At 33.7% G+C, this 18,227-nt stretch overlaps 1 protein-coding gene across 3 annotated transcripts; it reads left to right on the forward strand.

Annotated features, from left to right (window-relative positions):
- Positions 1-5,041: 5,041 nt before the first annotated feature.
- On the forward strand, positions 5,042-17,582 carry LOC104089957 (katanin p80 WD40 repeat-containing subunit B1 homolog KTN80.1). Of its 3 annotated transcripts, XM_009595006.4 has the most exons (18): positions 5,043-5,771; positions 6,162-6,292; positions 7,433-7,550; positions 8,123-8,349; positions 8,427-8,529; positions 9,216-9,286; positions 10,139-10,213; positions 10,299-10,442; positions 10,581-10,758; positions 11,893-12,408; positions 12,943-12,999; positions 13,112-13,989; positions 14,657-14,782; positions 14,966-15,040; positions 15,138-15,250; positions 16,229-16,345; positions 16,460-16,528; positions 17,146-17,582. In XM_009595006.4, exons 1-18 carry the CDS (start codon positions 5,747-5,749, stop codon positions 17,204-17,206), a joined length of 3,084 nt encoding a protein of 1,027 aa, XP_009593301.1. In that variant the 5' UTR covers positions 5,043-5,746; the 3' UTR covers positions 17,207-17,582. The 3 variants fall into 3 exon arrangements, with proteins under 3 accessions (XP_070051714.1, XP_009593301.1, XP_009593363.1); XM_070195613.1 differs by lacking the exon at positions 16,460-16,528 and having other exon boundaries at positions 5,042-5,771; XM_009595068.3 differs by lacking the exon at positions 5,043-5,771 and having other exon boundaries at positions 8,118-8,349.
- Positions 17,583-18,227: the final 645 nt, after the last annotated feature.

Genomic DNA, 18,227 nt, shown 5'->3' on the forward strand with positions numbered 1-18,227 from the left:
GAGTAACTGCAAATGGTTTGGATTTTTATATCAAGATGATGACTTCTGTGTTTTTCTACCTCTCATTTCTTTGGTGCGTGTCATGTGCTTCAACTAAAAGAATACCAAGTTGGACTATCTGATGAATTTCAAGCGTCTGAAAATAACATTTTCTCTCTGAAACGCAAAAGAAAAAATTATCAAGTGAATATAAGTACTTATACATATCAAGATTGTCCTGCATTTCTTTCTAATCCAAGAAAAGATAGTGAGCAAATTCCCCCGTCTTGTCCAATGAAATACTCCTCCCATTACATTTTAATTGTCGCTTTAGCTCAAAAAATTTGTCCTAAAATAATTGCTACTTTATGATTTCAAGACTAAATTTGTTAGTTATTTCCAATTATACCCTTAATATTAAAGTAGTAGTAGTTCTTTTTAATATTGCTCCATTCTCAAAAAATATTTAATTGGGATAACTTAGTAAACTATATATTATATTTGTTATTTTTTCATTGAAGTCAAAAGAGTTAAAGCGACTCATAAAATAAGAGGGAGAGAGTAGTTTTTTTATTTAAACCGAACAGAATCGGGAAGAGAGTAGTTCACTGATCAAAAAGTAACACAAGCTATAATTTTGTGGCCTATTTACGTACACATTGCTTCCATTTTCTATGTTATTAACTAAACAAAGATGGGCGGGGTTGGGGGATTAAAAAGTGAAAAGAGTCATGTGGTCCAATATGGTACGAGAGTGGTATGTCGGTTGGCTTTTTTGACAGTCAACTGTCAATTGATCTCAGTCTCTTTGGAATTTATTCAATCATCTTAATAGTATTATATTTTACTATCTAGCTTTGTAATTTAATGTTGGACGTTTCCTTAATCAAAAAACAACAAAAGGAAAAAAGTTTTGGATGGCGGTGGATGAAAAAGGACAAGAACACATTTTTTGTGCTGCACATGAAGTACTCTTTGGTTATGTAATACCATTAAAAAAAAATTAAATTTCCTCGTGCAACTGTTGGAATTAATTCATTAATAAGTACTCAATTTAACTGTATTATAAAAGAAAAAAAGACTTTGTTACTCTAAGCACTGATAAGTTGTATGAATTGACAGAGCCATCAGATCATGGAACAAGGCACAATTTTAGCACATGAAAGATGGTTTTATGCTTTTTCAAAAAATTGAAAGGAAAAAGAAGAAAAAAGACACCTAGTATTGGATAAAGCTTATACCGTAACTGTCTTAGGTCTACCATATTTTTCTGTTTATTTCTTGTGGAACAATCACAAATATATATTTTTAACTATTGATTAATATGACCTAGTGGTTAATGAGGGGATAAAAATTATGAGAGACAAGAGCTTAGGGCATCTCCAACCCTTGCACCATCTTTTTACACCAAATGGTCCAAATTAATTCTAACCCATTACATTATTTTTTACACCAAAAAAGAATATCCTTTTTATATTCTTCTCTCTCTTCTATATTATTTTATTTTATTTTATTTAAATTTATTTTTTTATTTCATAAACAAATCCTTTCTTTTTTCCTTTTTACATATTCATCCCATATAACTCATATTCCTTTCTTATATAACCATTTAATATAAAGTTATTTTATACCATAAATTTCTAAATAATATAAATTTTAAGCAAATATTATATATTATACATATTACTGGATAATTCAAATAAAAATGAAATCATTGATAAGATATAGTTAAATAAATATTACATTATGATAAAATTTAGTTTAATTTCTACATAAATATTCAACTTTCAAGGTTAGTATGTTGCTCCCATAAATGCTCTATTAATGCATTACGAGGTGCAAAATGAGCATCTTTGTCCTAATTTTTTTGTGTCGAACTAAAAATTGTTCAAAATCGGTAATATTCATCTACTACCATTTCTACTGTTGGAGTTGAACCTTCCCAAGCGTCTTGAATTAGTGCATTAAGATCACGTTCATCCTCGATTATATGTCATGTTGTGCAGTATAATACATGTGGTTAATATATCATGTAGCCCTCCTTTTCTCCCAAACCATGACGACCATGCAATAATTGCAAGACGAGATTGCAAAACTCTGAATGCATGTTCAACATCTTTTCGACATGATTCTTGTTTCATTGCGAAATATTTCTTCTTTTGAGAACGTGGCTCACGAATAGTTTGCACAATAGTAGACCATTTTGGATGTATACCGTTAGCTAAATAATAACCCACATCATACATTCAATATTTTACTGATATTGGTGGATCTGGAAGCGACCTATCAGAGTACTAAATTATTGTTGTAAATTTCTAATCCCATTATGTTATTTAATATATTTTTAATTTTAACCTTGTCAGTCGCTACTGTATTAAATATTTATTTTTATATTATTTAATGAACATTATGTTATTTATAAATAACATATTATATTTTAGATTTGCAATTTTTATTTTTTTGATTGTTATATATTTTTATACAATTATAACTTATACTAAAATTAACTTATAATTTTATATAAAAATAATATATACAAAAATTAATTTATAAAAATTATGCACCAAAATTAAGATGTAAATTAATATTATAAATATATTACATAAAAAGTATATGTAATTACGAAATTTATAATATATTAAATTAAAAATATTATATAATAAAATATAATAATAAAATATGATGAATAGTAGTGGTGTTGATGAATAGCGTTACACCAAATTTGATGTAACACTATTCACATACCAAAATGGTGTACGAAATGTTGTTGGGTTGGAGTACCAAAATATCAAATCTTACACCAAAATAGCATTTGGCGTAAAAAATGATGTTGGGTTGGAGATGGTCTTAGAATTTTAATATAGACAAAAAAAATATAGTAGTAATTTCTTTCCAAAATATCTAAATTTTGGTGGACAAAAGTTATACCGGGCATGTACTAATAAAAAATAACAAATACCCTACGAAATAATTGCAGTGCGCAAAACTGACCTAAAAAACATTGATATGACAAAATGAAAAATAGAAAACATAATGGTAAGGGAACATGGCACATTGTTCACAGTGAAAAGCAATTCATTAAAAGGTAATACAATGAACATTCACAAACATGATGATCAACTATCATGAAACCTCCAAACAAGCAGGCAACAACACATTAGCTCAGATTTTGTTACAATCAATAATTGCTATACTTAAAAAAAGGTTACTACTGCAATTTCATCTAACTTTGAAATATTATTCTCAATCTTTTTTGTATTACAATTAAATGTTAGATCTACATTAAATCTCATCTATAATTTTGTTTGATATAATTCGTGCCGTAGAAAAGATCGAATTGTTCTTACATCTCTAATCTCTCCTACCAAATGATCATAACTCATATGTGTCAAACTTTTATACCAGTTGGTAATATCAAGAATTCATACTTTTGGAATTAAGTAGTTAAAATGAATTATTGTGTTTTAGAAATGCAGTCATAACTCATAAGTTAGTTTTGTTCCTTACTTCCTTTTACTTCAAGTCTAAGAGGTTTCAATGCCTCATACCTATTCTTACTTCTTAGCAAGTTATAATAATTGCACTAAGAATAGTTCACCCTCTCTATTGGCTATAACATTATGCATGGAAATCCCATAATTATTGTCCTAATGATGAAAACAATAGTGATGGTAAAAGTTTATTTCTTTAATTAGCCACATAACTAGTGAACCTACATTTTATTTTCTTTGACTATTAGAAATAACGATCATGTACTATTAAAATAACATTTTCAAAAAAGTTGGTAGATTATCACGATCTGGGATATTTGCAGATTATTTAACAATTAACCATTAATCTCGAGGCAACTATCTGTGAAAAAGAAGTCAAATGCATCAATGAATCATTATGGGGTTGACAATGACAGTTCACCACTTAATCCTCTTCCAATAAAGATGACATGAAAAAAATACGTAGTGCAATTACCAAACTCAGTAACTAATTTTATTTTTAATTGATAATTAAAGGTCACGATAACTTTTTAAATATTATTTTCTCTTGTTAGGAACATATATATGATTCGAATTATGTTCTAAGTCAGAAGTTTACAGCTAGTAGCTTATTGAAAAAATTGTAACCTTATATTTTTTAAGTATAGGTTTCAATTTTCTATCTTATTTTTTCTTTCCATTCTCATTTCTTGAATACCCTCATCTCATTAATTTTCACCTGATCTTTTTCTTCTCTTTCTCTTATCTCGAACTTCCTCATTTCATTTTTAAAAGAAATTAAAAAGAAAAACAATCAATTTAATTGATTATGAGTTTGTTGAATTGCCTCTATCTAAATGATGGATGAGTATTTTAATTAATTTTTAATTTATTACTCCATTAAAGTTGACTTGAAAGCTCAAAAATAATACTATTTTTTTTCCTGAAAAAGACAAAACTTAATTGAACATCTAATAGACATTACGTTGCTTTCTTAACAAAAACGAGGTCTTAAAGTACTTCTTCATCATTATTTAAACTCTCAAGTATTAAGAAAATCTCTGTTCCCTATATCATCGATCTTTAGAGGCACAAATTACGTATTTCTTATTTTGAAATATTGCCAATTTATTTATTTTCTTCTGGTAGGTAAAGGATGATATTGGAAGTTATAGTCTGCTAATTTAAATATTTATTCTTCTTAAAAGACTTCTATTTTATGCGTATATTTAATTATTTATATCCAGTGCATTCTATCTTTTAATCAAATATAAGTTTTTTTACACTAAAATGAAATTCCACCTACTATTTACGTGTTTCTACATTTTTCAAAATAATATTTTTGATATCAAAGACCAAAAACGATAAAGAAACGTTAAAAAGGGGACAAATGGTCCTTGACCACCAGAGCTGGTTTTTGTTAGTGGCTAGAATGTTTGGACAAGTCAATACAACTAACAATTTTTAATTCAAATTGAAAAACAAAGATTCTGCAATAATTGTATACCAGAAAATAATGTTAAATCACATGTCTTCCGGTTAAAAATGAGAATAAACAAATCTTAGTCTGAAAATTTTATCCAAACAGATCTAACAACTGGGTTTCGTTACATTTTTTTTTCTCTTCCTTTTTCTTAAATTCTTTTTGGGATGAGAGGGGATGGTAAATGGTATAGTAATTTACTTGTTGTATCACAACAACGGCATAATATTGACGATCTAACACAGATTGAAATTCAGAATTTACCAATCTCTGATTTTATAATATTTCTAAATATTTCTGCATTTATAATAAGAATAATTACTTTATATAAATTGTAATGATTGCGACTTCATTCTATATCAGCAAAATTTTGATGCTACCCAAACCCTCTCTTCCCTAAAATCCCAGGAAGAATTAATATAAATTTATAATTACAGAGAACAGTAAAAAACTAGGGGAGTAAATTAGTAAATCTGGAGTGACTGTTGTTTGAATCTTACCTTTATACTTTCGAGGAAAGAGAAGGGGTACCACAGAAGTTTGTAAAAACTAGTAGAGTATATTTTTTTGGCAATTCCTTTTTTCAGGTCCTCTTCTTTCTTCAAATCCTTGTGTGAATTTTCCCTTTCCCTTTTTAGCTGCTTTTCCTTTTCCCTCAGACAAATTGATTCCTAACTTTCTCTGTGGATTTTCCACTCACTTTTCCTTCCTCTCTGTCATCCACAACGGAACTCTTCTCTTCGCCGTCCACCGCTACGACGCCGTTTGTCGGTGCTCCAATCTCGTACCGACTTTTCCGATTTGCTGTACAGAAATGGCAAAACGTGGCTACAAATTGCGTATCCTTTTTGAAGTTTTCTTTTCGTTCTCCTTCTTTACTTAAATGCGGTTCAAATTTGAATCTTGCTTTGATGTTATAATTTTTATTTGATCTGAGATTATTATACAAAACTCTATAGTAAGTAGCTGAAAATTGAAGGAGGAATTTAGTAGTAACTTTTTTTTTTCTTCAAAATTTTGAATTTATTTGTGTATTAGTAAATTCTGTTTTTTTTTTTTTTTTTTGGTTTCCTATGCTTATTGATTGAGCTAATAGTTTTGTGTTGTAGGTGCATATTTTGAACTTCAATGTGTAAAATTTTTTCTTTTTTCTTTTAGTTTCAAGTATGTGGAGAAGTTTTTATTTTCGTACTCTGTTGTTTGTGATACTTGACTAATATGGAATATAGAGGAATTTGTGGCGCATTCGGGGAATGTAAACTGTTTAAGATTTGGGAAGAAGACACGTAGGCAGTTTCTCACTGGTGGAGATGATCAAACTGTGAATCTTTGGTCCATTGGTAAACCAACATCCACCGCCGTGAGTTCAAAAATTCCATCTTTTCTAGTTCACTTGCCTGAGAAATGTTGTTTTGCTTAATTGGGATATTTGAGTTTGCTTTAACAATGGGATCTTTCTTTTTCTATGAAATTTTAATTCAAATGCAAAATACAGTAAATGAGTGATCTATTGTGATTATGCCTTCTATGCTGGAAGAGCTACTGCTGCTTTTGCTGTTGAATCCTAGTCTAGCTAATTAGAATGAGTGATGATTGAGGAATCAAGTATAACGCGTGCAATTTGGATGGGAAGGGAACTGTTGAAATTGTTAGTGCTGCCATTTAGTTCTAAGTGAGGTGACATTACATTGTTCCTTTATTTGTGCCTTATAAGAGTCTTTACCAGTTGAGTTTTGAGCTGCCGCTTGAAAATGCCAGAGTCCTGTGGTTTCTTTTGAATGATCCGAAACAGGAAACATTGCATTTTTTCATTTGTTCGTCTTACTAATGTGTTGGTTACAACCTGTGCTATGAATGCAAATATAAAACATATCCCAGCAGAGGCAAAAAATACTTCTCCCTCCTTTCAGTTTATGTGGCAACATTTCTTACTTTGTCTGTTAAAACGGAATGACAACTTTCTAAATTTGTCAACAAATTAACTTCACTTCCCATCTTAGCCTTAATGGGAAGCTTTTATAGCCACACTAATGTTATGTAATGATTATGACCGCAAGTTTCAAATGTCTTAGAGCTACACAAATGTTATGGTATGCTTATGACCATTCAAGTCATCCTTTCTTTCTTAAACTCCGTGTTTATCCAAACTTTGCCACATAAATTGAAACATAGGGAGTAGGCGATTTCATCCCATTTTCCTAAGCCGAGGTGGTGAGTTGTTACCTGGTACCTTTGCTTGTGGGAGGTAGCAAGAACCCGGTGGAATAGCTGAGGTGCACGCAAACTAGCTCGGACACAACCCTCATTAAAAAAAGAACAAAAATATATGGAAACTGTAAACCTTTCGAGTGTCTTGGTAATTCATCTAACTATCAATGCATGAAATTATTTGTTGACTGACTGTGATGTTAAGGTGACTGCTACATGATCTTATTTTTATTTATTTTAATTCAGTTAGTTATCTGAGATTGATTAGGTCTGCCTTTGTACAATTGTGCAGAGCCTAAGTGGTCACACGAGTCCAGTAGAATCTGTAGCTTTTGACTCAGCAGAGGTTCTAGTGCTTGCTGGATCTTCATCAGGTGTAATAAAGCTATGGGATCTGGAAGAAACAAAAAGTAAGTTGATGTTTCTTTTTAACTCTATATTTTGTACTAGCTTTACTCTTAAGTGTTGCAGTGAATGTGCTCTAAATGTTTATTTGATGACTTTGATGTGTTATCCTCTAAGCATTTGGCCTACATATTAAGCACCTGCTAGACCTATAGTTATGAGAAAGCATTAACTAAAGTTGCCTTGGCTAGTTGGCCCAATGCTTTTGGTGTAAATGAGCCAAGCGTATGTCTTGACGGGAGTAAACGGCTAACAGCTTGTTGATTTGATTGCTTATGCAAGTAGAAAGCTAACTGCTTCACGATGGTATGCTGTACATTTAATTGCGATTAACACTTAGTGCATGGTCATGTATTTATGAACCAACTCGTATGGAACCGAAAGAGCATCTGTGTGGATCTTCAGTTTAGACAAGAAACTTGCTTTATGATTTCAGGATTGATATTAGTCATACTTAAATGAACGTATTCAAGCGTTGAATTATCTGCCTATTAACTAAAATATGTGATCCTATTTCTTAGATGAGCAAGTTATGTCTAGTTTGACTTCTAATCTGGTAAATGTTCTTGAAGTGTAGTGGTTCGCACTCTTAATGGACACAGATCGTATTGCACGGCTTGTGAATTCCATCCTTTTGGTGAATTTTTTGCATCTGGATCTATGGACACTAATCTTAAGTTATGGGATATAAGAAAGAAAGGGTGCATCCATACGTACAAAGGTCACACTCGAGGAATAAGTACCATTAGATTCTCTCCTGATGGCCGCTGGGTGGTTTCTGGTGGATTTGACAATGTTGTGAAGGTAATTCCTAAGTTGGCAAAAGATGTGACATTAGTAGACTCTTTTTTGCTAGAGTATTAACCTTTATTGTTAGTCAGGTATGGGACCTAACAGCTGGAAAGCTCTTGCATGATTTCAAGTCCCATGAAGGGCATGTTCGATCTATAGATTTCCATCCACTTGAGTTTCTTCTGGCAACAGGTACTTTTTTAAAATTCTGTGCCCGATCATAGATGGTTCCCTGAACAAATTTTTGTCTGGCTTTCTTCTTTCCATTACCTTTTTCTTTTGATGTAAATGATTCTCCTTACCTTTGTCCTTAACCTTTCTTTTGGTTTATTTCAAATTCCAGTTGTGTTTCTACATCTTCTAAAAATAGGATCCATTTTCATTACATTAGTGGTTAACATGCCGCTTAGTTTTATCGGCTTGCCAAAAGGCTCTGGGTTCTTGCCTTCCTTTGTCATAAATACTTGTACTTGCTTAACTTTTCGATTAGAAATGAGAATCTGGTCAATTTTAGATGAATAAAGGAATCACAGGAAGAAGGTGCGTGTTTAAGAAGCAATAGGGCTTGTTTCACTGTTACATTGGTCAGATTATGAGAATTTCAAAACAATTTGGGAAGTGGTGGTGTACTTGAGAGTTGAAAATGGTTATACCTATTTTTAAGCTCTCCATCTATTATAAGGAAAATGGTTGTAATGGTCCATTTATGGTGGTTTTTTTAAACCAGATCCATCATAAGATTGTATTGTTCAACCAGGATCAAATATTTTATTCTCAAATCTCAGTAAAGTTTTGTACCTAGTCTTTCTCCAAATAAAGATACTTTTTTTTCCAGCTCTTACCATGTGATCTTGTTTCAACACTTGAGTTGTTCTCAGGTTCTGCGGACCGTACTGTAAACTTTTGGGATTTGGAAACATTTGAATTGATTGGATCTACCAGACGTGAGGTATCTATGCCATTTTCTTTCAACTTTTTATTCTTTAAAAAAGAAAAATTTACACCTTGTGAAAACAAGATCTTGGAAGGTATTCCTAGTTGTGTGCTTGTTGGTTGTTAGATCATATCGAGATATTTGTCTACATTTCATGCTTTGAAGTAACTCTGACTACTTAGTACTTACCCCTAAAACTTATTTCCCTCTTGATGTTTGCCTTCTTGTTAGCTTTTCTGTTATGAGCTTGTATCAAAATGCTCATATAACTAAAATAAATATTCTTTTATTTTGCTGTTACAAACATGATTTAAAAGTTGCACCAGTAACTTGGTTATACTACATGAATTGATTGAAGCAGTTATTTAGTGAGCATAATTATGAGGTTCTTTCTTGGATAAGCATTATAGGATCTAAATGGTTATCTCATGCGAGTTTCTCTACCATGTCTCTCAGAGGATGATCGGAAGAGACTGTAGGGTACATAATGTCTTGGGATACCTACCTGGTAGAAATATTTCCTGCTGTCTTTGTGCCCCTTATGTTTCATTTTACTCTTGCATGCATTAGAAGGATAGGTGGGCTGAAGCCATTAGACTTGATTCCCCCTTCAAAATTTTATACTGGTCAATTGAATGTGGTGTTCTTCTCAGGTGTAGAACCAAGAATAACTGGCTATCTGAAAAAAAAATCTTATTCTCTTGCATGTATAATTTCTTTTCTGGGCATTATTGATATTGGTACATATTATTCTTTGTTATGAGACAGGACATTATGTTGCTTCCCAATATATTTGTTTTTATTATGTTAAAATTTAATCTACTCAGATACGTTATGTTTGTGGAAAGTTTTGACGTGCTCTTCTAGGCTGCAGGTGTACGATCAATGACCTTTCACCCTGATGGAAGGACTCTGTTCTGTGGACTGGATGATAGCTTGAAGGTTAATCTCCTGGCATTCTGCATTGCTCTAATTGTATTATTGAAACTAGCAATTCTGATGATTTTTGACCACCTTTGACCTGAAGGTTTATTCATGGGAGCCTGTAATTTGTCACGACTCCGTTGAAATGGGATGGTCAACTTTAAGTGATCTCTGCATACATGATGGGAAGCTTGTAGGTGGTGCCTATTACCAAAACTATGTTGGTGTTTGGGTTGCAGATATTTCGGTAATTACTTGATCACTGAAGCTTAAGTCAAACTTGTACATGGTTTCAGTTTTGGCTTACACTTGACCCTTATGTTTCAACATCAGTTTTCTCCATTGGTTTTACACTTTGTTTTACTTTTGTGCTCTTACCTGTCAGCTTATTGAGCCCTATGGAGCTGGTTTAACTCCAGAGAGACAAAGTAACTTGGAGCAGAAACAGGAACATGTGGAGTGTCGTCTAGAAAGAGTAGGAAGCAACAGAAGTTCTAATTCAAGTCTGCGCTGCACATCACCTGACATTGATTCCAAAGAAATAAAGAATATATATGTGGATAGTAAGTTGTTTTTACATCCTCCTCTCAAAAGCAAAAACAGACCATGAAAACTAAAAAGAAAATTAACAACCTGGCATTAAGGAACTCTAAAATTGTCATCTTCAAATGTGGAAATGGCATTAAGGAACACAGACCAATGACAATTGTTAATGGAAAGGAAATTATACCTTGACAGAACTTCCATTACTTAGATTATAAGCCTCAGGAAGCCTCTCATGCCAACTGCGTCTAACAGGCAGGTGATGACCCTCAGTTGTAAAAATGTAATTTTGATTAAGGAGAAACGAATCATCAAAAAGTGGATACAAATACTTGCACCTGCAGAAATCAGAAGAAAATTAAGCAGCCATAATTGCATGGACGATCATCACATTCGGAGGGAGACTTGATCAAACATCAGTCAGCTTCCATACTGCATATGTTATGCAAATAAGATGAAGATACAAAAGGCTTACGTTTCTGCCAGGAAGAAACTATGCTGATGGTCTTCTAATTGCATTGTAGTCACGTCCCTAATGCTGGCAAAGCCGCCTTTAATTCTTGTGTATGCATTCAGAGAATTTATTATTGATTCACCCACTTCCATGTACCGTGGATCTGTTAAGAGAAAAACTACTGTATTACTGAAAGTTTGAGAAAATACTGTCTTTATCACAAATTTTAGAAGCTAAACAATGGCTATTTTGAAGAAACCAAAATTATGACTAGGCAAAAAGAAGAGTCATACACCTTTGGTTGCTTGGTATAACTAAAATGTGGACAATCTTGTTCAAGTATAACCATACACATAGGGTGAAATAGAATGGTCTTGGGTAATTTATTACCTGAGATGTCTGTGTACTGATGGTTAGCTTGAATAAACTTGGTCATTAGGTTGAACCAACTTGTTCTGTCTTTTTAGGTTTAGTAGCTCTAACATGCCAATGTTGGGTAGTTAGAAGATCTGACCTTGCCACTGATGTACTCTTATATAGAAGGATTTTATGAATATCATCATAGTTCTTCATTAGTTGTTAAACTGCAACTTTTTATTGGATAACTTCTACTTCATCTGGTATCACAATTATCAATTTACTTGCCCACTATTAAATTAGCAGTTCTAATTTCTATGCATTTAAAAATTCCATATTGCAGGTGAAAATCCTGTAACCATAAAGAAAGTTACTTCTCATTCTCCAAAAGTGGCCCCCCCTTCAGATTATAAGGAAAACAAGAAACAGTCGAGCCAGAAGCTTAATTCTGCCAATGATTTACCTGCAAAAACTAATGGATTGGCAGTAAGTAAATCATTTATCGTCCCCAGTGTTGTGCCTCGTGATATTCCAGAGGCAAAGAACTTGGATACTTGTAGAAGGGAATCTATTACTGCAAACAGGGCAAGTGGTGGTATATCACAAAAGCCGTCTCACATAAAGCGCTTGTCCAACAACAAATTCGATATGGAGAAGATTTCTGTGACTCTTGAGTCTGAATCTGCTGACAAGTTGCCTTGTACAGTAGATTGTAAGAACGAATCAGATATTGATAGCAGGCGTATGACAGATAATAGTTCCAGGGAATGTTCTGAGGCAAAAGATTCAGCTGTCAAGCACGGTGGAGAAAAGCCAGAGAAAGTATCATTGCTATCACCGCCAAATAATCAGGAGAACCGTTAGTTCTAAAATGCTCTTTATTTGAATCGGCTTTTGAGCTCTATTGTTTGTTTCCATGTTGCACAGTGTTCTGCTTCTGCATTCTTCCTCTGTTATTCTTTTCTAGGGTTTCTGCTAATTTTGGATGCTGATTTTTACTCTAGTTGCAGGTTTCTTCATCTTGAAGGAAATAACAAAATTTAAAGTTTTAAACTATACATAATTCCAGTCTGGTCCGTGTTTAGAGATAAGATTGTCTTAATTTAATTATTTTATACCTGAGTAGTGATTTGATGTATGATGTTTTTTGAAAAATCATAATTAGCTTGCAAATCCTGCAGTCTGAATGATCATTGTTTGCTTTTGCCTGATACTTCGTAAGCCGCTGTGTCCACTTCCTGGTTTGGCGACATTTTAGTTCTCTAGCAATGGTTTAAAGTTGTAACTCTAAGTAATGCTTTAAAGTTTTGTATTTGGTCTTTCCCGTGCACATACAGATGCATAAGTTACAAGCATGACAACAAATATTGACTTTATTTCCATTATGTTTCAGGTAATGTGGCCTTGGAAGGCAGGAAAGAGTTAAATCCGGTTAAATTTGTGAATGGAGGTTGCTATCTGATAAAATTATGTTATAACAAAAGGAAATTTTAAAACATTCTTTTTTTTTTTGAAGTAAAAATTCAAAAGAATTCTAATCAATCCTTTGTTTAAAATGGCAGTGGCAGTAGTGCGAGGAAGGACACGCAGTTTGGTTGAGAGATTTGAGAAAAGAGAAGGGTTGAACATGGATGATATCCTTAAGCTAGATGCGGTGTCTCATTCTAAAACTGAGGAAGTAGAAATATCCCCTTTGGCACCTTCCTGTTGTAAAGATGAGGAACCAGAAACCTTTATCAAAAAAAAAGATGAGGAACCAGAAACAACCCCTTCGACAGCTTCTCGTTTTAAAGCAGAGGAAGCAACACGGCCTTTGCCTCCATCTCATTCTGGAATCGAGGAAGCAAATACATGTACTTTGCCAGCTTCTCAATATGAAGTTGAGGAATTAGAAGCATCCAATAAGCCAGATTCTAAGTTTAAATCTGAGGAAGTAAAAACAACCCATTTACCAGCTTCTCATGTTGAGAAGTTAGAAGCATCTCCTATGCCAGCTTCTCAGTTTGAATCTGAGGAAGTAAGAGCATCTCATTTACCAGTTTCTTGTTCCAAAGCTGAGGAATTTGAAGCTTCCCCTAAACCAGCTTCACAGGTTAAATCCGAGGATGTAAGAAAATCCCGTTTACCAGCTTCTCGTTCAAAAGCTGAGGAATTAGAAGCATCCCCTGTGCCATCTTCACAGATTAAACCTGAGAATGTAAGAAGATCCCGTTTGCCAGCTTCTCGTCCTAAAGCTGCGGAACTGGAAGCATCCCCAATGCCTGTTTCTAAGTTTAGAACCGGAGCAAGAACATCCCGTTTGTCAGCTTTTCGTTCAAAAACAGAGGAAGCTAAAACATCACGTTTATTAGCTTCTCGTTCTAAAGCTGAGGAAGCACAAACATTCCGCTTGTTGTCTTCTGGTTCTAATGCTGAGGAACCATTAACAGCCCCTTTGCTGGTATTGAGCTTGTGCCACCTATACTTGATTGTTTCTTACGTGGTTCTGTTTTGTGGATATGTTGATATTGCTTGGTTTATGTGTATCAGACATACCTTTATGTTCTAAGTAATGGTGCAAATGCTGATATACATGTCCTGCACTGTGCTAACTGCTAAGTAAATTGTGCAAGCCCAAAAAAAATCTTTAATAGCTAAAAGTGCTTGTTGATTTTGTGAACATAAGAAATTCTAGTTAGTGCAAGTAGAGAACTTAACAGATAATATACTTGTACAGTGTCTTAAAGAGTTACCGTTACAAAGAGTTAGTATATTTTCATTTTTTAAACTTTTTCTTCATGGTAGAACTCCACAAAACAATTCTTTGATTAAGCTTTGAATTGGATTATTTGGAAGCACGAACGATGTTTTAAATGAAGCTCTTTTTCTCATTTTCTCCATGTTTTAAATGAAGCTCTGCTTCCCAGCTTTGTTTCCCCTTCCATCTCGGAAGTTGAGACAGGGAAATGGAGGTGGAGTTAGGGTCAAAACTGATTTCACTTGTAACATTGACTGTATTGCAGCTTTCTCTTTCAATATTTCAATCTATATTTGGTAAACTAGATGATGGTTGGCCCGTGCAGCGATTACAACATTGGCCCAACTCTTTGTTTTTTGCATACATGCAGAATACAGATCAGCAGACTATTGCACAGTGTGAGTCAGCTCAGAATGATAATTTTGTTATTGAAGATCTTATGCAGAGCCATGATGTGCTACTAAGTTCGTTTAGATCTCGGCTGACAAAGCTGCAGGTAACATTTAGCTGATGATAGTTTGTAACTTGAGCTTCTGGTTACGCGTTTCAAAACAGTGTGGCATGCAGACTTCGTAGGAAATTTGAAGATCTTTCTGTTTGATACTTATGATATAGGAAATCTGTTTGTCATTTTGTAATGCTTGAAGCCTCTGACAAGTATAGTCTTTTAACCTCTCAGGTAGTTCGTCACTTTTGGGAACGGAATGACATTAGGGGTGCTATAAATGCCTTGAGGAAGTTGCCAGACCATTCCGTGAGCATTCATTGAAACTTCTCTGTCATGGCCTCTTCCCAAATATTATATTTGACAAATACTTTAACGTGTTTCTTAAATTTATATCCTGTTGCAGGTACAAGCCGATGTTGTTAGTGTCCTCGTAGATAAAATGGAGATTATCACATTGGATTTGTTTTCCTGCTTGCTGCCTGTACTGTTAACCTTACTTGATAGTAAGGTAGAAAGGTATGTAGTGATGCAGATTTAGTTGTTTGCTATGTATTAACTTATTTACCTCTTCAAAGTCATAATAGTTTACCTTCATACTCCCACTCTTGATTGTCGAAAATTGTGACATGTCGGCCTTTGCTTCCACTTTGACATTCCTTCAAATATTAACTAAAGTGCTGCTCTAATAATGACTACCTTATACGTGGTGATTATTTATTTCTTCATACCATCATCTAAGGGGTGACCAATCAAGCCATTTGTGGTTTTGTTTTTCTGGAAAATAACTTTATTGATTTTTTCCTCTCCATCTTGTGGAATTAAAAGTTTTATCAGATACGGAAATAAATAAATTTGGAAGGCTGGAACAAAAAAGAATGAGCAATGACATACAGGTCTTCTCAAACCTTGATATTTTATGTGGTTTTGTTATCAGTGTTTAATGTGGTTCTGAATAGGTCCAATTGAAGCTAAGAAGATAAAAGTGATTTTCTCAGATGGTTTAGTAGCTTTAATTGGGCCTTTTTGGCCATAAGAAATTTTTCATTTTTTCCATAAAATTTTCGCTTTTTTTTTCGAGATCAGTGTTTTGCCATGAAAATTTCAAAATTTTCACTTGAAGTTGAATTTTGGAAATTTTCCAAAATTTGAAAAACTCCAAAAAGCTGTTTTTCAAAATTCACTTCAAATCACTCAAAAACAACTCCAAATTATATTCATGTCCAAACACAACTCTAATTTTCAAATACCATTTTCACTTCAAAAAAATGTTTCACTTTTTTCGGGATTTCACAATTCTTATGTCCAAACGCCCACTAAGTTTCATGGTTTTGTCTATGTGGATGTGGTAGGGTTGCCTTACATTTATTTGATTTTATGGAATTCTACTGTTAACATTTTTCCCGATTTCACTGTTAAATTTCACAGTTCTCCCTTGTTTAAAAAAAAGTTCCTTCTTTACATGTTGAATGCTTCGTCCTTTTTGTCCTCCCACAGGCATGCAAATGTTTCCCTGGAGCTGCTGTTGAAACTTGTTGCAGTCTTTGGGCCGGTAGTTCGCTCAGCCATTTTAGCACCTCCATCTGTAGGGGTTGATCTTCATGCAGAAGAAAGGTAAGGTTGCTTAACTTGATTAGGCAGCTCACTTTTCATTTTTCTGCTTGGGTGATGGTAAATACAAACGACTTGCATGTCTGGTTGTCTCTAATTTCTTACACTCTAAAACAGAATCCAGTGCTGCAAACAGTGCTTCGTCTATCTCCAAGATATACAGAAAGTACTTCCAGCACTTATTAGGTAATTAAGAATCCACTTTTTACTTTTCATTATTATGATTACTATTATGATTTTATTTTATTGGTGGTCCAATTCAACCTCTCTGGATTTGGGATAGAGTTGCTAGATTTCAATTAGAATTTCTAAGTCAGAAAAATGACAAGTAGCGCCGCACTTTTTTTGAGAATCATCAATTTAAGTGTTGTAAGCAAGCTTCATATTCAATGATGCACAACAAACTTCAAACTAAGTAATGAACATCTTTAGGTTCTGGCTTCATTGGACAAGGGATATTATTAAAGAGGGTGGATTTCCAATCATTTTCATCTATCTTCAGTTTTGTACATTGAAAAATGTATACTTCCATCATGGAAGCTTACTGACCCGAGTCCTGAAGCTTCATGATGTGGTGTCTGAACATGTTTGGTTTGGAGGACAGGGGCCTAAGGCTTGATTTTCTAATCAATAGGTGTGCGTTGAACTTTTGAAATATTCAAGATTGATGCAACTTGTTGTCAATTAGAATTAGTTGATATCTTTACCTCCTTTTCTTACATATCTAAAGCAGCTAAAGCCCAGAGTCCTTGTGTCTTGATTTTGTTGGCTACTCAATTTTTGCTGACATTCTATTATTGTAGGAGAAGTGGTCTGTTGGCAAAAGGTGCATTACAATTAAATCTCCTACTTCAAGAATCGTAGTCCAGTTTAACAGAATGGAAGTTAGCTAAATAGATATTATCGAACTGATGGGCGCCTTTTGGACTCCTACAATTTTGTTCGTCGGATTTCCACGCTTGCTACCATTTTCAACAACCTTGTAATAGCGGAAAACAGGCAAGAAGGAGATGCAATGTCTGTCCTCTGCCACTGCAACTGGTTTGGGAGGCAACTGTAAAATTCTCGACATATAACCTTTTGGCGATGGCTGTCTTCTTTCAAATACGGCATGAACATATTTAAAGTTCCTGGCTGTATGTATCCATATGTAAGTTGTGTACATGTATCTGTAAACTGTAATAGTAAAAATTGGATGTATATTACATCATTTGATCAATGAAACATATGTTCATACGCCTTTTCTTCTCTTGCTATCGAAACTCAAAATATTGTATTTTGTTCTCAAGTTTACTATAGAGTTTCAGTTGCTATCGAAACTGGTGCAATATTAGAAGAAGAATTAAAGTTGCACAATTGAAATGGGAAGACACTAGACATCAATTGAAATGGACACCAAGCAAAAGGTCTCGGACATATAGAAGAAAATATAAATAGAAAGTACTTTCACAAACTTTAATCCCTTTGGCAAAATAGCGCAACAGAATCTGAGCTTAACTACAATTTTCCTTTGATCTTCTAAACATTTCAGATATTTTCTTGACTATTTTCCTAGATAAGTTTTGGAGAACCGTCTAAAATTTCGACAATGGTAGATCCAACAATGAGTTAGCGGGTTTGGCAGAATTCAGTGCTGTGGAATCAAAATATATGTGTATATCTGAGAGCTAAAAAAATCCGGAATTGCCCTTCTAGATCTGAAAGAAGTTAAAGAAGGCATTGGAGCATCAAATTACGCACCTTATTTGAAAGGTATTTTAATATTGACCCTAAAACGACCCAAGTCCAAACACAAAAGTATCACTGTAAACTAAGTTGGTTATCAATGTTTTTTTTTCCTTCATTTAAGTTTTACTCCGTCCCATTTGTGGGATTACACAGTATT

Source organism: Nicotiana tomentosiformis, chromosome 2, assembly GCF_000390325.3.
Source record: "Nicotiana tomentosiformis chromosome 2, ASM39032v3, whole genome shotgun sequence".
NCBI lineage: Eukaryota > Viridiplantae > Streptophyta > Magnoliopsida > Solanales > Solanaceae > Nicotiana > Nicotiana tomentosiformis.